At 38.1% G+C, this 23,410-nt stretch overlaps 1 protein-coding gene and 1 pseudogene across 3 annotated transcripts in view; both read right to left on the bottom strand.

Annotated features, from left to right (window-relative positions):
- Window positions 1–23,410, bottom strand: part of EEIG2 (EEIG family member 2) — a gene marked incomplete at both ends in the record, with an annotated part of 106,433 nt that overhangs the window by 42,925 nt on the left and 40,098 nt on the right. For both annotated transcript variants that reach the window (XM_079697788.1, XM_079697789.1), the window contains 2 exons: window positions 2,794–2,823; window positions 12,880–13,000. In XM_079697788.1, the coding sequence (XP_079553914.1) occupies window positions 2,794–2,823; window positions 12,880–13,000 (151 nt within the window). The remainder of the gene's footprint in view (window positions 1–2,793; window positions 2,824–12,879; window positions 13,001–23,410) is intronic.
- LOC307048567 (pleiotropic regulator 1-like) lies at window positions 5,453–8,088 on the bottom strand (annotated as a pseudogene). The gene is made up of 3 exons: window positions 6,958–8,088; window positions 6,198–6,623; window positions 5,453–5,516 (listed from the first exon to the last, which is right to left on the bottom strand). The product of its transcript is annotated as a pleiotropic regulator 1-like (transcript).

The raw sequence follows: 23,410 nt of genomic DNA, 5'->3' as shown, positions 1-23,410 counted from the left end.
CTCTCTTAGATTTTCCCACAGCTTTCTTCCTCACTGCATTAGAGTCTATGTTCAAATGTCATCTCTCTAAAGGGGCCTCCCCTGACCATTCTAGAACATGCCTGGCTCCCCCCTCCCCTCCCCTGTAGCTGGCACTGTCTACCCCTTATCTGCTTTATTTTTTTAGTAGTTAGCATCACATCATGTATATACACATTTCATATTTATTTTATTGTCTGTCCCCCTCCCTCAATTCCCCATTAGAATGTAAGCTCCCCAAAGTCAGGGATTTTTGTCTGTTTTGTTTACTGCTGTACCTCTAATACTTAAAATAGTGGCAGGAACAATGCTTGGCACACGGTAGGCCGTTAACACGTATTTTCTGAATTAAAAACAGCCCTTTGGCTTACCATCCACTGTTGGAATGTTGGTATTACAGTCACTAAGCATAAAGCAAGTATTTTAAAAAAAGAATCTGGTCAGTCCCCATTAAGAAAGCATGCTAAGGTCAACATTTACTGAGCACTTTTTATGTGCCAGGCCCTGCTTTAAATACTGGAAAACAGTGATGAACAGGACAGATAAGAAGTGTCTTGCAAGAGCTTACATTGTAATGAGGTACAAGAGAGTCCATATTTCCTTATGATTTTCTCTTTGGTTTCACTGAGATAATTGTCTCAATAAAATGGCATATATATATATGTGTGTGTGTATATATATATATATATATATATATAAATTGTAGGTATAACTGTGGTAGAGCTTCTTTCAATTGGCAAATAATTTTGAGCACCTTCATTCCAGATAATGTTAGGTATTAAGAATGTATATTATTCCTATTCTCAAGGAACTCATAGTTTAATAAGGGAAGATAGAAAAGGAAATAAATTCCTATAAAAAAGTATAAGTGCTGTGATAAAGGAAGGCACAATTACAAGAGAGGAAAAGAAAATTTCTCAGTGGGGAGGGATGACTAAGTTGAGTTTTTAATGATACATGAGTCAACAGAAGCACATGCATGGCAGGGAAAACATCAAGTCACAAGGCAATAAGGCTAAAACAGCATGGCACCCTCCAGGAATGTTCTCTGGGCAGTACGTCTGAAGCATAAGGATGAGTGAGTGAGTGGGTGAGTGTGCAGATAGATGATTTGCAAACCAAGATGGGTCCAATATGCTAGGTTAAAGACTTTTCATTTCATTTTCCTTTACAGGCAATAGAGAGCTGCTGAAGGACTAAAAGTGGGGAAATGATATGATCATCTTTGAATTTCAGAACAATCCCTCTGGCAATAATATAGAGGATGAACTGGTGGGAGGCGACAGAGGCAGAGAAAAGATAGGAGGCCAATGCAGGTTTTAAATAAGAAATAATGAAGGCATAACCTAGGGCAGTGGTCTTGGGACTGGAGAGAAGAGATGGTTTCAAAAGCTTTTTAGAAGGGAGAAATCAAGATCTGTCAGTCAAAGCAGACCGTTTTTTGCCTACCCACCATTCAATGCCCTGATATTCCTTGCTAGCAAGTCCTGATTTTATTCAAGTGTCCACTCTTAGCTCATCCATGTACACAAGGAAAGTAACCCAACCTCTAGCTGACTGTTAAATTGTGATTAGTCTAAGCTAACCATGGCAATCCATTCCTACTGCCCATGACTAGTTTAGGAGTGGGCATATGATCCAGTTGTGTCCAATCAAAGGTACAGGGAAATCCTCTGGGGGCCATGTAGGAAAAGTTTTCTCACTTGAAAAAGTCATAAATGGGGAAGCAGCTGGGCTTTGTCATATGTGAATGTGTTGACTAAAACTTGAGCAGCTAGCCACCTCCCGACCATGAAGGGAGTTAGCCAAGGACAAAGCCATCACATAGAGAATGTAAGAAAAAAAAGAGAAAAGTAACATGGATTCTTGATGATGTTCTTTAGTCAGTGGATTAACCAATCCTGGAGCAGCTCTATCTCACATCTATAGCTCTATCTCATATCTACCTGTTTTGTGAGATTAAAAAAAAATCTAGGTGAGGAGGGTTTTCTGTTACTCTTTGGTACACAAAGAGCATCCTAACTGATATTGCAGCCAACTAGTTTTAGAGGGGTAGGTAGATTTCATAGTTGAAACTAGTGCCCTGGTTCTTGGCTTAGATGCTTAGATGACTAGACTGATGGAGCTACCATCACAGAGAAATACAAGAGGAGTATGTGGGGAGTTCCCTGGTGGCCTAGTGGTTAGGATTCCGGGCTTTCACTACCGTGGCCCGGGTTCAATCCCTGGTCAGGGAACTGAGATCCTTCAAGTGACACAGCGTGGCCAAAAAAAAAAAAGAAAGTGATTTAGAGATTAAAGAGGTTTAGAAATAAAAGAGTTGGGTTTCTGGTAGTATTATTAATTACTAATTCCTTCTATCCAGCAAAAAAAGTGAGCACATTCATTAGTAATTCCATACAGCTAGTAAAAGTATAAAGGACAGTAGTGATCATGTATACAGAGTGCTAAGAGAGCACAGAGGGCAAGTTCTATTCCACTGGGGGTTGGGTGGGACTGAGAATACTTCCCAAGGGAAACTGAATTAACAGTTGCTATTGTTTAATGCAAACCAGAGACTGTCTCCTAGTAAGGAAACTGAAACTTAAGAATAACATCCCATAATCAACATTTAGAAAGAATATGCCTATAATTTATTGTTGGATCCAACTATTCAATCTCTGAGTTGCTTTATTTAAAAATAGCCAAGCTTAAACAGCAATTAGAAAAGCAAACCATTTAGTTTTTAAGCTTATAAATAGCAAATTCCAAAGGCGTTAAAGAACACCAACTTACCTTTGCGTAAGTTTTTCCACCTTTTAATTCCTGCCAAAGATAAAAAACACTATAAGGATATCATATGACTAAAGATTTAAAATTAAATATATGTAAAATAATTTTGAGGTAGATATTTACAGACTAGCAAATACAGAGTAAAATTCTGATGATCTTAAATCCAACTGTTTGGATGTCCCCTGCCCCCCTGAAAATAACCAGAATTTTTATTTAGAATTTAACTTAAATCTGAAGGAGACAAATGGTGAGAAGACAAGCTAATATTTAATCTATTTGCTGAAGAAGAAACTGCCAAAAATGTCCTGGACACATTGCAAGAACATGAATCACCAAAGAAAGGTTAAATTAATTTCTGAGTTAAGCATATTAATAATATATTGTACAAAGATTTCAACAAGAGTTGAAACCCCCGCCCCAGAGACAACCACTGTTATCAATTTTTAGGAACTGTCCAAAAGATGTGTATATACATTTCTGCTTTACTCAAATGATAGCACACTACATATACTGTTCTATACCTTACTTTTTCCACTTAATATATATGGCATTGTTCTATGGTAATATAGTAGAAACTGCCTTATCTAATTCTTATCTAAGTGAAGGAGACTGGCAAAAGTGAAAAGTAAAAAAAAAAAAAAAATATATATATATATATATCTTAACATTTTACTTTAAAATATATAACTACATTAATTTGCCAAATCCCTCAATTTAGGACATCACACAGATGCAAGAATTAAGTGTAAAACACTTAGAACACTGCTTAGCACACAGTATATGTACTCTGTATTATGTGTTTGCCATTAAAATTAGGGCCAAATTCTCCTCTCCTCACTCACTTTTTTTTTTCTAGTGGGTTTTTTCCTTTGTTTATAAAATACATGCTTATAGAAAATTAAAACATTATAGAAATATATAAAGCCAATCATGAAAGTTCTCCCATAATCCCACTCTCACAAAGCCACTAATAACAATGTGGTGTTACTTCTCCATTATTTTTTAGAGCATTAACAAGTTACTCTACCAAAAAAAAAATGCTCGGACAGCTTCCTTTTTTATGTAAGAGTAAAATTTGGACATGTTATTCCAGAGATATTTCTCACTCTTAATGGAGAGAAACTACATGAAGATACCATAATCTATTATACCAGTCCCTTATTGTTAGGACATCTGGGCTAGTTTTTTTTTTTTTTTTTTTTTTTTTTTTTTTTTTTTGCGTGGTACACGGGCCTCTCACTATTGTGGCCTCTCCCGTTGTGGAGCACAGGCTCCGGACACACAGGCCCAGTGGCCATGGCCCACGGGCCCAGCCACTCTGTGGCATGTGGGATCTTCCCGGACCGGGGCACGAACCCGTGTCCCCTGCATCGGCAGGCGGACTCTCAACCACTGCGCCACCAGGGAAGCCCCTGGGCTAGTTTTAATTAAAGACAAAGGTGAAATAAATTTGCTGTGTACAGTTGTCAGATTATTCCCATTAGGCAGTTTCCTAGTAATTTCATTCCTAATGAAGAGTTAGCCAAAGATTCCAAGCATCTTCAGTATATTCTGGAAAACTACCCTCCTAAAGGTTGTAACAACTACACTCCCACCTACAGCATGTAAGATGGGATATGTATATTTGGAAATGTTTATTCAAAATTATGGTATAATTTCTTAATTTGAAACAAATTTTAAACTGATTGTTCCTGTAATTTTGTTTTCTAACTATAGAAAGTGAAGTGTGACAAATTTTCTTGCCTGATAGGGAATCAGGATGCTAAGGACAGGGTTTGTAAAACTCAGTATATGCCAGAAAGAGGCACAGGCATCAGAAACTTAAGTTAACACTTTTCTATGAAGTCTTCATAAAAGACTGCAGCCCTTGCTATAGCTTCACATATGTCCATTGGTATCTCCAGTTATTTCTCCAGGGCTTGATACCTATATTGGTAACCTACTGCTTGTGGAATACAATCGAAACTCAAAACATAAGCTTTCCCTGCCACCACCAGCTGTTCTCATTCAACTGCAGCAGACAACTCTCTACTCCTGGGACACACACCTCTCACATGTCTGGTTTGTCACTTCACACCTCATTTTAGAGTACCCTTTTTCTTCTCTGACCTCTCTCAAGGCTCAGCTCAAACACCACTGACTCTGATGAAGTCTTCCATAATCCTTCTCAGGGAAAATAAATGGGCTTTTCCTCTGTGTTATCCTGGCTTTTTGCTGGTACCTCTATGACAGCATTTCTGTAATAAGGTACTGAAGTGGAAGTCTTAAAGCAGTGGTCCCCAACCTTTTTGGCACCAGGGACGTTTCATGGAAGACAATTTTTCCATGGACCGGGGCTGGGGGGGGGATGGTTTCGGGATGATTCAAGTGCATTACGTTTATTGTGCACTTTATTTCTATTATTGTTACATTGTAATATATAATGAAATAATTATACAACTCACCATAATGCAGAATCAGTGGGAGCCCTGAGCTTGTTTTCACTTGCCACCCACGGATAGGGTTTTGACGTGAGTCTGCAAGCAATTGATTATGGTCTCTGTGCAGTCAGACCTCTCTGCTAATGATAATCTGTATTTGCAGCCACTCCCCAGCGCTAGCATCACCACCTCAGCTCCACCTCAGATCATCAGGCATTAGGTTCTCATAAGGAGCGGGCAACCTAGATCCCCCGCATGCGCAGTTCATGGTAGAGTTCGCGCTCCTGTGAGAATCCAACGCAGGCGCTGATTTGACAGGAGGCGGAGCTCAGGCAGTAATGCGAGTGATGGGGAGTGGCTGTAAATACAGATGGAGCTTAGCTCACTCACCCGCCGCTCACCTCCTGCTGTGCGGCCCAGTTCCTAACAGGCCACGGACCAGTACCGGGGTTGGGGACCCCTGTCTTAAAAGGCAGACACACACCTCACCTGTCTACTTCCTGAACAGTATCTAGTGCAGAACTTTATAGAACATGCACTCAAAAACTGTGGAATAAACATACAGAAGACTTCAAATCCTCTAATCCCAAATTATCAGTCACAGATAGCAGTTTTTAAAGGATTAAAAAGAAAGACTGCTCCCCTCAAAACATGTCCTACTACAGTAAGCAGTTTTCTAAGTTAAAAAAAAAAAAGGGTGTGTTTTAATAAAAGTGATAAATCATTCTATCTTTAGGAGAGTTATGTTCAACAAACCCACATATGCTCGATATCTGCATCTTACCTCCCAGGATCTCAAACTGTTTATTTTAGAAATAAAAACATGGGGAGAGGACAGTTCATTGTAAAATATGAAAAAGTAATGATTCAGGCATGTGAGTTTTTGCTTTATATTCCTAGCCAGAGCACAAATGACTGGATATTCTCATTAACACCAAGCTTAAAAAGAAACAAAAAGCAAAACTGGAACCACCATGAAGACAATACCACATTAAAATCTTTCTCTTTATAATTTCTGGCTTCCAGCTGACTGGATGAGTTTCTTCTGTTGCTGTATCATCCTCTCCGTACACTTTAATGGTTTTTATCAGTTTCAGCTGTTAGTAATCGACTTTCAGACTGATCAAAAGCACAAGCAAATATTCCTGACTCACTGTCCAAAGACCCAGGCTGCACTGCTGCATGAACTCTCTGGAAATTGTGGCCAGTTGTCCAGTCCCAAAGATGCATAGTGCCGTTGTCAGCTCCAGATACAAACACTCCATCAGAATTCACTGTCGGTGTATTAATAATAGCATTGTGACCAGAAAGATTTTGAATGAAACTTCCATCAGGGAATTCCCACTGTTTTATGTTATCTGGAGAACCAGATGCAAATGTGTAATGTCTTGGATGTAAAACCACAGCCCTGGGCTTCCCTGGTGGCGCAGTGGTTGAGAATCTGCCTGCTAATGCAGGGGACACGGGTTCGAGCCCTGGTCTGCGAGGGTCCCACATGCCGCGGAGCAACTGGGCCCGTGAGCCACAACGACTGAGCCTGCGCGTCTGGAGCCTGTGCTCTGCAACAAGAGAGGCCGCGACAGTGAGAGGCCCGTGCACCGCGATGAAGAGTGGCCCCCGCTTGCCACAACTAGAGAAAGCCCTCCCACAGAAACGAAGACCCGGCACAGCCAAAAATAAATAAATAAATTAATAAACTCCTACCCCCAACATCTTAAAAAAAAAAAAAAAAAACCACAGCCCTGACTGATTTTTTGTGATTTGTTAATGTGACCCTTGTTTTTCCAGCCACCAAATCCCATAATCGTATTGTAGTGTCATGGCTTCCAGTAATAATTTGTGGTTCTGCAGCTTGACACCTCACTGCAGCCACCGCATTAGTATGTCCAGATAAGGTGTGTACGCTGGCTTTAGTTCTCACATCCCAAATCTGTGCAGTTGAGTCTCCACTACAGGTCACCAGTACGTTGATTGTTGGGTGCAGATCCAAACCATACACTGTACTCAGATGTGCGTGATAGTGCCTTATAACCTTATTATACTCAAGATCCCAGCAGTTGACTTGTCTTCTCCACAGGAGAACAGGTACGCGCTCCTTGGGCTCACTATCACACTACGCACCGTACTGATGTGCGTTTTAACTTGCCACTAGCCAGTTAATGACAGTTTTAACTTGCCACTAGCCAAGTCCCAGATCTTTATAGTTCTGTCAGCAGATCCAGTAACAAACCACTGATTTCCAGCTTCCACAGCAATACATCAAACCCAGGCAAGATGCCCACTGATCACTCTCTAGAGTTTCCATGGTGGGTGCCACTGAGGTTTTGGCATTGTAGGGGCTTTTTTAGCCATCAGTGTGGAGTTCTTGGCATTGCCACTGTCCATAACAACTGCCCCTGCAGGCTGTGACTGGTCAGAAGCCCCAGGGTGTCGGTATTCACCTCCAGCAGGTGCACTATGGTTTGCATCGACCCTGGCTTGAGAAGTAAGTAATGCCACAGCTAAGGACTGTGCAACTGATTCACTCAGCATTCTTTGGATCTTAGTGTCTGCTGTCAAAGCAACCCCAGGTCCTGGTGGATATGGATGTGTACCTGTCACCAAACATTGAACTTCTTGTCCTTGATTGGCAGGATACTGTTTGTGTTCATATGAATCTGCTGCATTCTGAGGGCCTTTCTCTTTAAGATTTTCTTTTGAGGAAAGCATATGCAACACAGGACCATACTCATTATGCAGCTTGATTGCTATTTCTCATTTGTGACTGTTCATCCAAAGGCACAGGTTTTCCATTATCAGCCACAAACATGACATGGGTTCTCTTCAATAACCTGAACACAAGTGTGTGCACCGAATGTTTCTGTACCTCGTCGACCATGACGCCATGGTCTATGTAGTCGCTCTGGCAGGGAAGAAACACTAATCAACAGGATGGAAACCGCCGCCACAGCTCTCCTCACTCACTTTAAAAAATGTGTTTGCTGAATGGAGCTGTCTCTTATCTTTCTTTCATAAACCAGATACACAACACATTATCTACCATTTCCATCTTTAAAGAGGCGAATTGAAATAAGCTGAAGAGTAATCTATGGTAAATTCTATTGTTCATGAATATTTGCTATCCCTCCCCTTCCCTGCCCATTTAGTGAGGCTGTGGCCAAGCCACCAGATCTACTCCATTATGAATTACCAAATTTTCCTTCTTTATTAGATTACTGTCATATCATTAATAGTGCTTTTCATCAAACAAAGCAAAACAAAACTTTCTCCAGGTGATCCGTGTCTCTACTGGCTAATTCTTTTCTTTGCTCCCCTTTACAGCCAAACTCTTCAAAAGATTTACCCAAATATGCTGTATCCCACTCTCTATTCAATCTACTCTAATTGGGCTTTTGCCCTCATTTTTCCCTCTGCAGTGGCTCTAAGGATTGCCAGTGATCTCCATTTTTATCAAAGCCAGAGGCTTTGTCTTATCTTACTTAATTTCACAACAGTATTTGACAGGCTTGGCCACTCTGCCTCCTTCCTTATACCATTTTGCTCTTTAAACTTCCAAGGTGCCACCATTGCCTAGTTTTACTCCTACCTCTCTGGCTGCTCCTCACTCTCCTTGGCAAGACCTATTCCTTTATTCAACCTCTGTGGAAAGAATGCTAGTTGTATCCCAACTATCCATTCTCCCCCTCTCCATAATAATAGAATCCTCTATTTTTAGTTGGGCATTGGCTACCCAAAATAAAGTAACTGACTGCATTTTCCACTTGCTTTTTGTACTATGGCCGCGTAACTAAGATCTGGCCAAAAGTATACAAGAAGTGATATATATGAATTCCTCCTCCTTTCTTGTACCTGCTAAGTACTTTTATACTACCTCTAAGTGTTTGGTCTAGGCCTCTTGTCTTCTCTATCTACACTTTCTCCCTGGTTTATCCCATTCAGGTCTATGGCTTTAAATAAAAATTGTATGCTGATGACTCTCAAATCCTTATCTCTAGTCTGAACTTCTCCCGAGAGTAGTATTTTAAATGCCTACATGACATGTCCACTTGATGTCTCATAGACACCTCAAATTTAACATGGCCAAAATAGGCCTACTGATCTCTGTTTATCTGCCCCCAAAATTGCTCCACTTTGAGTTTTTGCCATTTCAATAAATAGCACAATCATCTACCCATATGCTCAGGCAAAAGGTCTAAGAGTTATTCTCAATTCAGTTTCTCTCATTCACTATATCCAATCCATTAGTGGCGGTCTACCTCCAAAATACATCCTGAATCATACCACCTCCACTGTTATAACTCCATGCCAAAACATAAGCATTCCTCACCTGAACTATCCCAATCAGTTAAGTGGTCTCTGTAATTCATCCTTTGTGATCTTAAAAGATCACAAAGTGATCAGCAAAAGTGATCTTACAAGATCACATCTCTCCTTATTAAAATCCTCAAATTGATTCCAAATCTAATTGGAATAAAATCTAAACTCCTATAAGGCTCTACCTGATCCAGTGCCTCCAACCTCATCATCAAGGACTTCCCTTTCCATGTTTTCCATGTTCCAGCTAGGCTGGTCTTCTATCTTTAAACATGTCAGATTTGTTGTTTATCCTGCATGAGGTTCACGGTACTTTTGAATCTGTGGCTCAGTATCTTTCATCAGTTTTAGAAGATCCTCAGTCACAATCTCTCATGTCTCCTTCTAGGGCTCCAATTTTATGTGTGTGTGTGTGTGTGTGTGTGTGTGTGTGTGTGTGTGTGTGTGTGTGTGAAACCTTTACACTGTTTCCCATGTCTTACACTCAGTTCTGTGTATCCCACCCTTTTTCTCTCCATGATTTAGTCTGGATATTTTATTTTGTCTTATTTTCCAAGGTTTTCTTCAGTTGTGACAAGCCTGCTGTTAAATACATCTGTTGAGATTTAGTTTCATCTACTTAGCTTTAAATATCAGTTATTGTATTTTTCAGTTCTAGAATTTGATTTTTTAAATAGTTTCAAGTTCTCTGATTTCCTGTATTGCTGACTAATTACAATTATTGAAAAAAGCCTGTCTTAGATCTTCTCCAAATCTGTATCTTCCATGGGTCTGTTTTTATTATCTATTTTTCCTTTTGATTTTGGTCATGTAGTCATGTCTTTTAGTATGCTTGGTAATTTGTGTGTGTGACAACTTGAAGAAATAATTTTAGGCTCAGAGTAATGTTATTCTCCTCCAGAGAAGATATATTGATACATTTGCTTCTGGCAAGTAGTAAGGTCAGGGATTGAGCTAACCTTCATCCAAGCAGCGACTGAGCTGATTGGAAGTTGAATTTCAGTTTTTGTAAGGGTCGATCTGTAGCCACTATACTCCTTCTTCTAGGCTGAAACTCTTAGAGAGTCTTAGACTAAAAGCTAAGAGGGTCCCAACTTAAAGCTTAGAGAGTCCCAACTAAAAGCTTGGGGTATTTACCAAGGCTCCTTCTGCTGGTGGGCCCTGGATTCCATTTTTGTCCCCTTAGTCCTGTAAAATTGCCAGAATCTCAGCTCAGCTTCTTAGTCTCTCCATCACTGGTTTGGCTCAGCTCCTTAGCTACTGCTTACAAATGAGCAAATGCTTTGAGGGTAAAAGCAATGCCAAATGTCAGGCTCATCTCTTTAAGCTTCCCTGGTCTATGATTCTAAGCCTCATAAATCCTTACTGAAGCAGCTTCTGATACCTTCAAGCAGCTATTTTTAATACTTTGTCTAGATTTTCCGGTTGTTCTCAGAGGGAAGGATGGTCTGTAACAAGCCAGTCCATTAATTTCAGAAGCATAAATCCCCAGGTTTATTATAATCTTAGTGCCTGTTATGGAGTGAATTGTGCTCCCTGCAAAAATATGTTGACATCTTAACCTACAGTACCTCAGAATATGACCCTATTTGGAAACAGAGGAGTCTTTACATAGGTAATCAAGTTAAAATGAAGTCCTAATCCAATATGACTGGAGTCTTAATATAAAATGGGAAATCTGAACATAGACATGCACTGGAGTTAGACAGCTACAAGTCAAGGAAAGACTTGTCTTCAGAGGGAGCATGGCCCTGCTGACACCTTGATTTTGGACTTCTGGCTTCCAGAACTGTAAGACAATAAATTGTGTCAAGCCACCCAGGTTGTGGTGCTTTGTTACAGCAGCCCTAGCGATCTAACAAAGGGCTTTTTAACTTTCAGGTCTGTGACAGTTAATTTTATGTGTCAACTTGACTGGGTCATGGGGTGCCTAGATATTTGGTTAAATATTATATCTTAAGGTATTTTTTGCAATGCAGAAAATATTTATACATAATTTTCTTTATGGGTTCTCACTTTTACATAATAATTAGATAGGATATGTAGAGTAAGTTCAGTAAATATTTCCATTTACCAAGCATGGTAAGAGAATGCTAGTGGTTCACCAATATCTCTTCTCTTCTTCTTTAGTGTTGGAATCTGACAGCCACTCAGTTAGAGACTACATTCACAGCTTTTCTTCCAGTTTGGCACGATCACATAGCTAAGTTCTAACCAGTAGGACATGAGCAAAAGCCATTAGCACCACTTTTGAGTCATGCACTAAAAAGGAATACATTTGTTCTCATGTGGCTTTTTCTTCTTTCTCACTGGTGGAGAGATAACAAGACTAAAGCAACTTCCTTGGATCTAAAAATGGGCACCAAAGAGTGAAGATGGCAGAGCTGCTCTACCAGCCCTGGATCCCTTGGCTACTACCCTAGAGAGACATACACTTCTATTTTGTTTAAGTTATTTCATATTTGGGTCTCTGTTTTAGCAGCTTATCATATATGCCTTAACTAATACACCAAACCATTATAGTCTGAAGAACTGGTTTATTTCAGTTGAATAAGCCCTACCTTAAGTAGCAAAAACAAAAGGCAAGGGACTCTTGCTTTTCATTCTAAATAGTTCTCTATTTAATTTCTGAACATGTATATGTTATTACTTTGGTTATTTAAAAAATGTATATAAAATGTAAAACATGAAGTTTACATTTTAAGGCAAGTAGTTTAATTCACCAGTAGTGGCTTCCTAATGGATTTCTCTTTTTCACCCAAAAGAGGTAGGATATATATATGATATATATTAAGTTGAAACAATCTGAGATTGCAATTTTTTTAGATTATTGGTAATATGCTTCCACTTAATAAGTGGAAAAGGAATTATATAAAAAAGAAAACATGGACTTAGAATCAGAAAGATTTGTGCTTGAGTTCCTACTTTGTCAGTTATTAGCTAAGTAAATTTGGGCAAGTAACAACCTCTCTGAGCCTTGGTTTTCCTGAAAATGGAAAAAATAACACATATCTTCAGGGTTATTAGACACAAAATATGTAAAGTCCCTAAAACCGGTGCCTAATAAAGAAGAGAAACTTAATGAATGGCAGGATAGAGACATTTACAGCCCCCAAACTAATACAAATAATTATATGTATAGTGATGATGAGATGAAGGTTCTTGAATAATATTTTAATTTATAACTTCAGATTCCTCATCATATTTGCCATAGTAATTTAAATTATGCTGCAAGTGTGAAGTGAAATTACATATAACAGTTCTAACAATAAAGTACAGCTAAATAAAGTGAGTCAGTGACTATGGAACTTATCATGGTTTCTGAAAGGGGAGAAGCACTAGGCTGTTTTTATACCTTCCTCACAGATACTCTGTAGATACAAGGGTCTAGGATGCCTGTGGTGGCACTTGCACTCATTTTGCACATAAATGAGAACTTCTTTCTCCAGTGAACACAGTTTGCTTGCACCACCTCCCTGAGGAAAAAAAAAAAAGAACCAGTTAATTAACTAGTATTGATGACATGTAAAAAAATAAAAAGCACACACAGTCTTTCACTCCAATCTATAATGCAAACATGACATATTAAAAATCAGTACTTGGAAACAATGAAACTTGAAGAAAACAAATTTCTAACAATGTGATCTGAAAATCTTTAGAAAGTTTTATTATCCACAGGAAACTGAAAAAAAAGTGAATTTACTTATCAATTTAATCAATATAAACTGATGCTTCACTATTCATTCATTCAACACACACTACACATTTGTTTGTATTAGATGTGATGAGTATGTGCTAGGTGATTAAAATACGAAGATCAGAATGACAGTGTTTCTAACCTTATAGGGCTTATAGTTTAGTTAGTGTAAGAGACAGAAATATAAACAATACTTATTCTAAAGTGAACTACTGTCACAGTTTCACTCCTATTCCAGCCATAAGAGCAACAGCAGCTACCATTTATGGACAGTTTACCACATGCTATTTTATCTCACAACCCTAGGAGGTAGCTGGCATTATCCTCACTTTACAGGTGAGGAAACTGAAGCACAAGGAGAGAAGATAACTCTAGGTCATTTAGGTAGGAAGTAGCATAACTAGCATTTAAACTAGGCTCATTTAACTCAAAAGTCCACTTGTCTATTTTTTCCAACAACTCTGCTCTTTCAAGTTTCCAGGCCTCTGTACATGCTGTTCCCTCTACCATTCCCTTAGAAAGGAAAGATAATTATTCCTCTAACATCAGAAGAAAAGAAAGGCAGTGGGCAAAAATAAAGACATAGCTGGAGAAAGCAAAAAGGAAAGGCAAGAGAGCCCAGGTTAGTTTTCATTTTCTTAGGAAAGTAATAGATGAGGTTACTTCTACAGGATGATAGTAGCTCATGCGCGAGTTGTTAAGTTTAGATAAAGGCTGAGGACGGTGAAGGTGACAGGGAGTCAACTTAGTAGCTGCCTCAGTGAATAAAATGAGTTTGTATTGGGACAAATCAATTTGGTTTTATGGATTTCTCCATCAATGCACAGAAATCTAAGAACAAGAAGTACAAAAATATAATTTAAAAACCAAGTATGTGTTTGTGTGTGGTACGTGCATGTACGTTTACTTATATACATGTAAACAGACATGCAAACAGAGAGGAGGGTGTGTGTTTTATCATAGGTTTAACTGTCATAACTTTAGCTTTTTTTTTTCATTAGGAAGCTTTAGGTGATTTAATGAATTATGATATGACGAGAATGTATATGTGTTCTTAGGGGAGTTTCCCTAGAAATCCAGCAGGGGTGCAATTTATCTGTATGGTCACAACACAGGCAGATTGAGAGTTGTTTGGCAAAGGACAGATCTGAAGGTGTTTGTCAGGCAACCTAAGGCGTCCACAGTAAGATGAGCAGTAGCTAACCTGTATACTCAAAAATAGTGAATTCAAAAAAATCATTGAATAATAATGAAAATAACAAGCAAGAAAAAATAAAACCAGAATTTTTTTTATTGTTGTTTCCCTCTCAACATCTCTTGGCCTCAAGACTTGGTCAAGGCATCAGCCATGGCCTCTGGAGCTTCCCAAAAAAGGTATGCAGATATAACAATGTCCCAATACTCCTGGGCCCTTCAAGAGTATGCTGAGCTTCAAGGCACTTTGTTGTTCCTGTTACTGAGACCACTGATAGAATGATCAAGGATCAGAGATAACATAAAAAAAACCCTGTTATTTTACTTTTCTGATAAAATTACATTAAAACTTCTGGTTAAGGATGGCAGTTTGGGTACCTGTATTAGCCTCTGCTCCCTCCCCAAAATCTTCTAAATTAAAAAAAAAAAATTTGAAGTCACCATCACCAAGGACAAAGAGAACCAGACAGGAGACAAAAGAAAGTGGACAGGGGCAGACAAGTGATAACTGATTAAGCAAATTGAAGAAAGCTGAACCTTAAGCTGGTAATAATGAAAGCCATGAGAAGGAATCTAAAATTGATCTTGAAGTAGAATGAAGGAAGCACAAAAGGCAGAAGGATTGATTGAAAACTGTTTTAGAAACAGAACCTCAGATCCTGTGACTCCTGCAGAAGACTGAGATCATTCTCCTGACAAGGTAAAACAAAGGGATCCCTGAAACACCTGACTTGAGGGCAAGGTATTGAAAATGGCATGATAGCATGACCATATTGGGGGGAGGTGGATTAAAGATGACTCACTGAATGCTGAAGCCTCCAATCTTCTCCCTTAACCTGCCTCCTCAGAATGCTGGAGCCAGGGCAAATTCTTCAAGATGTGGAAAGAATATTCCCTGGGGAAGCCAATCAGCCCCAAAGAAAATGAGATGGATGTTGAGGGTTCCCAACAAAACAATCTACAGTGAAAATCTGAATCAGTGAGCACCCGCCATATGCACAAAGCTAATCAACTTTTAGTGCTTTGTAGTAAATGAGCAGACACTTATCTTAATATGAAAGACAGAGATAAAAAAGAGCAAAAAGCAACTTGAAGAAAACAAAGTCTATGCTGGAAGAAGAAAAGATTCTCAGAGAGAAAAAAAAGTACATATACCATACAGAAATAGGATGCTGTTAAATTTAAAAAAAGGAACATACAGGAAACTAAAAAGTACTCATGGAAATCAAAACTACTGGGCTTGATATTCTGTTTGTCATTCCAGATCCACTCTACCCTTTGCTGTGGCCCAGGAGGCTGGCTTTTACGGACTATATCAACCAGGCTCCCCTGCCCTCCGCCTCTGCATGTGCTAAAGGGACAAATAATGCAAAGATGGAGCGCAGGAGGAGAGAGAAGTTGGTGTATTTTTCTCCTGCTCCTTCCCTGTCAGGCCACATGAAAAACAGGGAGGTGGCTGGGGACTGCAATTTTCCATAATATACCTTGTAGAACTTAGTCTCTAAACTATATACATTTAGGGACTTTCCTGGAGGTCCAGTGGTTAAGACTCCATGTTCCCAATGCAGGGGGCATGGGTTCAATCCCTAGTTGGGGAACTAAGGTCCTGAATGCTGCATGGCGTGGCCAAAAAAAAAAAAGCCAAACAAAAAAATAAACTATATGTATTTATAACTTGGTTAAAATAAAAACCAAATTTAAAAAGTTGTCTAGTATTGAATAATCTGAAAATGGGAACAAAAGTATATAACATTGCAAGCCATTTTTTTTCTAACTGCTTTTAAAAAAAAAAACCCAAGAACCTTCTTTATTGGCTAATACATGAAAATTAAATGGTATCTTAAAATGTTTTTCAGGGCTTCCCTGGTGGCACAGTGGTTGAGAGTCCACCTGCCGATGCAGGGGACATGGGTTCGTGCCCCGGTCCGGGAAGATCCCACATGCCGTGGAGCGGCTAGGCCCGTGAGCCATGGCCGCTGAGCCTGCGCGTCTGGAGCCTGTGCTCTGCAACGGGAGAGGCCCGTGTACCAAAAAAAAAAAAAAAAAAAAAAAAAAAAAAAAATGTTTTTCAGCCAATTATTCTAGAAATTATGTCATAAGTATAAAAAAATCCATTAATACTCAGTGCAAAACCCTAAAACTTTGTTTTATACTCTGCTACTTTTCATTACATTGTGAAACAATTCCTCAGCAATACTAATTACAGAAATACATCTTTAGATTTTTACCTAGTTTAAAATGCCCTTATAATGTAGCAGCCTTTACATACCAAATGGTATATGCTATCACAAATGGAGGGCAGCTTTGGCCTGAGTAATAAAAATAAGAGAAATCAAGCAAACTTCATATGTGGGTGTTTTTCTTTAAAAAACACATAAGTAGGAAAGGAGTATCTACAGAAACATTGGTCTAGTTTGGCTAGAGAGTGGAGGAAGGCAACATTAAGTCTGGTAGACTTGGGAAGAAACAAGAGATAAAAAAACTTTACCATTACAAATACAGGTAGATAATTGATATCATAGTATAGAATAGAGGTAAAGAATAAGTTTTCATAGAGGATATAATGTTAAATCTTAAGGGAAAAGAGTACGCTTCTATAACCCTATGTTCCCATCTACTTACTACCACTCTCTTTCCCTTCAGATCCAAGCTCTTTGAAGATGATGACGACAACAATGACAGCATTTATTGAGTGCTTATTATACAACAGGCATTGTTGTAAATACTTTACATGTATTAACTCATTGAGACTTCAAAACAACTTTATGAGGAAGGTACTATTAGCTCCATTTTATAGATAAAAAAAAAAGGAGAAAGTCAGTGACTTGTTTGGAACTGGAATTTGAAGACCTGTCTACAGTGTAGACATTTTCCTTCCATTTCCTCACCTCTCAGTTACTTTTCCATGCCCTCAATCAGGCTTCTATCCTCCACCACTCCCCTGAAACTGCTCACCAGTGAACAATTAACTGCCAAATCCAATGAGTTCTTTTTTATTATCATAGCTGACTCCTCTTATATGTTCTTGAAATACTCTAGTCCCTTTCTACTTCTGTGACTAGTTCTTCTCAGCTTCTTCTGTCACCGCAAAATGCTGATGTCCACCACTTTAAATGTTGATGTCTCTATCTCTAGCTTTCTTTTCTTTTTACTTTTATGGCCTTAACTACTATGTATACACTAAGAATATATAAATTTAAAGTCTTCTACTTTAGTCATTGGATTAATATATCCACCAATTTACTAGCAATCTCCACCTAGAACTCTTAGTCTCTAGGAGAGGCTTTAGGCCTCTGACCTCTGTCCATAATGGTACTCACCAGTAGGCTGGTTACCCACCAGCTTAACTAATTAGCTAAACTGGTCAATGGACTGCCCAGGTGCATATGTGACAGAGATTGCCAGTTGCTTATCCAATATCCAGTCTCATTTCTTCTTTAAAAACAGAAACCTGGGACTTCCCTGGCGGTCCAGTGGTTAAGACTTTGCCTTCCAGTGCAGGGGGTATGGGTTCGATCCCTGGTCAGGGAGCTAGGATCCCACATGCCTCATGGCCAAAAAAACCAAAGCATAAGACAGAAGCAATACTGTAGCAAATTTAGTAAAGACTCAAAAAAAAAAAGTCCACATTAAAAAAAAAATCTAAAAGAAACAAAAACCAAAACAAACAGAAACCTGATTTTATTCAGAATAGCAATGTGTCCAGTTAAAAGACTGCATTTTCCCATTCTTCCTTGCAGCTTGGGGTAGCCATGGGATTGAGTACAAGCCAATGATATAAATGGAAGTTACTGGGTATAACTTCTAGAAAGGCACAAGAAAAGAAATATAGTTAAGATATGTCCTTTTACCTTTCCTCTTTTCTTCCTTCCTCTACCTAGAAAACTGTAATGACAACAGTTAAGAGTGTCAATAGCCATCCTGGACCATAAGGTTATCTTGAGGAAAAGCAATGTGATGATAGTGCACAGAGACAGAAGAAAGACGGGTCCCAATAATCATGCAGCTCGGTCTCCCTCCAAACTTACACCTTATTATTTAAAATGCTTATTTGGGGTTTTGTTATATGCAGCTTAACCAAATCCTAATTGATATAGCCTAAGACTGATCATTCCTAAATAAAGGAATCTGTAAAATTCAAATGTTATTCTCATCATGGTAGGTGCTCCAGGAATCCCAGAGTCCTGTTCTCCTCATTTAAAATTACTGTATGAAGCAAGACAGAGTAAGAGGTTCCTAGCCCTCATCCTTTTACAGAAACAACTATTTGACAGACATCCACAAACAAAAGTGGTTTTGTGGGAACCTTGGGTTCCAGGTAGGAGGCTGTGACACTCTGATGGAGCCCCAAAACTAAGGAGGGCTGCTTTGAGAAGGCAGGCCTGCACCTCAGTTGGTACTAGATTTATTAATTTCCTTTGGTGATATCATGTTTACCTGACTCTTCGTGATCCATGTAGTCTTGCATGGTGTCTGTGTGTTTGAAAGAGAAGACACCTCTTCCAGTCTTTACAGACTGGTTTTGGCAGGTAAAGACCTTCTCCTGCCAGAAGACTTCAATATCTCACTCACTATAATGGATCGATCATCCAGACAGAAAATCAGTAAGGAAACAGAACTGGACAACACTATGGAACCAATGGACTTAACAGATATATATAGAACTTTCTATCTATCAGCAGAAGAATACACGTTTTTCTCAAGTGCACACAGAACATTCTTCAGGATCAATCACAAGTTAGGTCAAAAGAAGTCAACAGATTTAACTAGATCTAAATCACTCCAAGTATCTTTTCCAGCCACAATGGAATGAAACTAGATACCAATAACAGTAAGAAGATGGGGAAATTCATAAATATGTTGAAACTAAACAACATACGCCTGAACAACCATTGGTTCAAAGAATAAATCAAAAGAGAATTAAAAAAATATCTCAAGACAAATAAAAACAAAACCACAACATACCAAAACTTATGGATTGTAGCAAAAGCATACTAAGTTTACAGCAATAAACACTTCCATTAAAAAAGAAAGATCTCAAATAAACCTAACTTTATACCTCAAAATCTGAAAAAGAAGAAACTAAGCATAAAGTTAGAAGACTGAAGGAAATAATAAAGATTACAGAGGACATAAATCAAACAGAAAAGCAATAGAAAAAAATCAACAAAAATAAGAGTTGCCTATATAAAAAGTAAACAAAATCAACAAACCCTTGGCTAGATAAATTTGAAAAAAGAGAGAAGACTCAAATAAAACCAGAAATTAAAGTGGAGATATTACAACAGATGCTTCGGAAATAAAAAGGACCATAAGGGGCTATTATGAACAATTACATGCCAACATACTGGATGACCCAGAAGAAATTAATAAATTCCTAGAAATACACAACTTATCAAACAATCAAGAAGAAAAAGAAAACCTGAACAGACCAATAAAAAATAAGGAGATTGAGTCAGTAATCAAAAACCTCTCTACAAAAAAAAGCCCAGGACCAGCTAGCTTCATGGGTGAATTCTACCAAATACTCAAAGAAGAATACCAAACCTTCTTAAACTTTTCCAAGAAACAAAAAAGAGGGAACACTTTGAAACTCATTTTATAAGCAGCATCATCCTGATACCAAAGCCAGACAAAAACACCACAAGAAAATAAAACTACAGGCCAATATCCCTCATAAAGATAGATGCAAAAATCCTCAGTAAAATACTAGCAAACCAAACTTAACAAAATATTAAAAGGATAAACATATGCAAAATCAATGTGATATATATACCACAGTAACAGAATGAAAGATAAAAAAAAACATGACCATCTCAATAGGTGCAGAAAAAGCATTTGACAAAATTCAACATCTATTTATGATAAAGACTCTCAACAAAAGAGGTGCAGCAGGAGCTTACCTGAACACAGTAAGGATCATATGTGAAAAGCCCACAGCTAATACCATAATCAATGGGGAAAAACTGAAAGCTTTTCCTCTAAGTTCTAGTACAAGGTCAGAAAGCTCAGTCTCACCACTTCTCTTCAACATTGTACTGGAAATCCTAGCCAGAGCAGTTAGATAAGAAAAAGAAATAAAAGGCATCCAAATTAGAAAAAAGAAGTAAAATGATCTTTATCTGCATGTGACATTATTCATATATGCAGCAAACCCTAAAGACTCAACAACAACAAAAAAGATTAGAACTAATAAATGGATTCAGTGAAGCTGTAGGATACAAAAATCAACATTAAAAAAAATCAGGGTATTTTCTAGACACAAACAATGAACTGCCCAAAAAGGAAATTAAGGAAACAATCTTATCCACAATAACAACAAAAAGAATAAACTACTTAGGAATAAACTTAACCAAAGAAGTAAAAAACTTGTAAACTGAAAATTATAAAACACTGATGAAAATTAATGAAGACACAATGGAAAAATATCCTGTGTTAATAGATTGGAAGAATTAATATTCTTAAAATGTCTGTACTTCCAAAAGTGATCTACAGATTCAATGCAATCCCTACAAAAATCCCAATGGCATTCTTTACAGAAATAGAAAAAACAATCTTAAAATTCACATGTAACCACAAAAGACCCTGAATAGCCAAAGCTATTTTGAGGAAGAAGAACAAAGCTGGAGGCATCACATTTCCTGATTTCAAAATGTATTACAAGCCACAATAATCAAAACGGTATGGTATTGGCATACAAACAAATATAGACCAATGGAACAGAATAGAGAGCCCAGAAATAAATCCACCTATGTACACTCAACTGATTTTTGACAAGGGTGCCAAGAACACACAATGGAGAAAGAAGAGTGGTGCTGGCAAAACTGGTTATCCAATGCAGAAGAATGAAATTGGATCTGTAATTACCTCACACCATAAAAAAAAAAATCAACTCAGAATGGATTAAAGACTTAAACACAGGACCTGAAACAGTAAAACTATTAGAAGAAAACAGAAAAAAAGCTTCTTGACATTGGTCTGGGCAATGATTTTTTGGATATGATATCAAAAGCACAGGCAACAAAAGCAAAAATAGACAAATGTGATTGCATCAAACTAAGAAGCTTCTGCACTGCAAAGGAAACAATCAGCAGAGTGACAAGCAGCCTATGGAATGGAAGAAAACACTTGCAAACCGTATTATGTGATAAGGGGTTAATATCTAAAATATATAAGTAACTTGAACAACTCAATAGCAAAAAACCCAAATAATCTAACTAAAAAATGGGCAAGGGACTTGAAAAGACATTTCTCAAGTGAATATATACACCAAAGGCCAACAGATATATGAAAAGATGCTCAACATTGCTAATCATCAGGGAAATGCAAATCACCACAATGAGGTATCACCTCACACCTCTTAGAATGGTTATTATCAAAAAGACAAAAGATAAATGTCAGTAAGACTGTGGAGGAAAGGAAACCTTTGTACACTGTTGGTGGAAATATAAATTGGTAAAGCCAGTACAGAAAATACTGTGAAGGGTCCTTAAAAATTAAAAACAGAATTATCAGTGGATATATGTATATGTATAGCTAATTCATTTTGCTGTACAGTAGAAACTAACACAACATTGTAAAGCAACTATACTCCAATAAAAAATTAATAAAAAAATAGAATTATCATATGATCCAGCAATCCCACTTCTGGGTATACATGCAAAGGAAATGAAATCAGTATCTTGAAGAGACAGATGTATTCCCATGTTTACTGCAGCATTATTCACAACAGCCAAGATATAGAAACAACCTAAGTGTTTGTCAGTGGATGAATGGATAAAGAAAATGTGAAACATATATACATACATATATATATATATGAATATTATTCCACCACAAAAAAGGAAATGCAGTAACATGTATGGATGTGGAGGGCATTATACAAAGTGAAATAAACTAGACATAGAAGGTCAAACACTGCATGATCTCATTTACATGTGGAATCTAAAATAGTCAAACTCACAGAAGCACAGAGAATGGTGGTTGCCAGGGTTGGGAAGTGGAGGAAATGGGGAAATGTTGGTCAAAGCATATAGAATTCAGTTAGGCAAGATAAGTAAGTTCTAGAGATCTAATGTACAGCACAGTGACTATAGTTAACACTACTGCATTGTATACTTGAAATCTGCTAAGAGAGTAGATGGTATCAGTGAGGTGATGGATATGTTAATTAGCTTGATTATGGCAGTCATTTCACAATGTATATGTATATCAAAACATCAAGATGTACACCTTAAATATAAACAATTTAAATTTGTCAATTATACCTCAATAAAGCTAAAAAAAATTACTGTTTGAATGAAATGCTTTGGAACCTATCCATATTTTTCATGACTTGTATAGCCTCACCTCATGAAGTCACAGATAAACTCAGGCCCACTTGCTAGGGATTAAGACACGATCTAGGCACATGAATACCGCCTCCCAAGCAGCAGACTGACACGTGAGCTAGGACTTTGGAACAGGTTCTTATGTGAGAGTAAGAAAGTCTAATGAGCCAAGAGATCAGGCTGGGATGAATTGCGCTATGAAAAGTATACTCATCTATTAATTAACTCACAATGTGGCACAGTAAAGAATCCTTACTGGAGGAGAAACCCAAAAATGATGAAGGCAGAGGATACGAACCCAGCATAATATTCTGGACAATACACTGCCAACCATAGTAAACAATAAATATTTGTGAACTGAACACATAAATGTCATTCATGGGCTACAAATGAACAGTCCCAGCTACCAATTCCTGCCTGTATTACTTCACAACTATTCCTAAATCAACCTCTTTCATGTGTCTAGCCCCACTACCCTGATTCCATCCCTCAACAGTTCTTCCCTGAAATACGGCAACAGTTTCCTAAATGGCCCCCATGCAAACCTACCTTCCTCATGTTACCAGAGAGCTTCTTCTAAGATACAAATTTGGTAATGTCGTTCCTCTGTTTAAAATCCCTCACTGCTTCCCCATCTCAGATTAGGTCCAACCTCCTTCACATGG

Source organism: Hyperoodon ampullatus (genome assembly GCF_949752795.1).
Source record: "Hyperoodon ampullatus genome assembly, chromosome: 2".
Lineage (NCBI taxonomy): Eukaryota > Metazoa > Chordata > Mammalia > Artiodactyla > Ziphiidae > Hyperoodon > Hyperoodon ampullatus.
The sequence above is the reverse complement of the archived record's forward strand: the minus strand, read 5'-3'. Positions and strand labels throughout refer to the sequence as shown.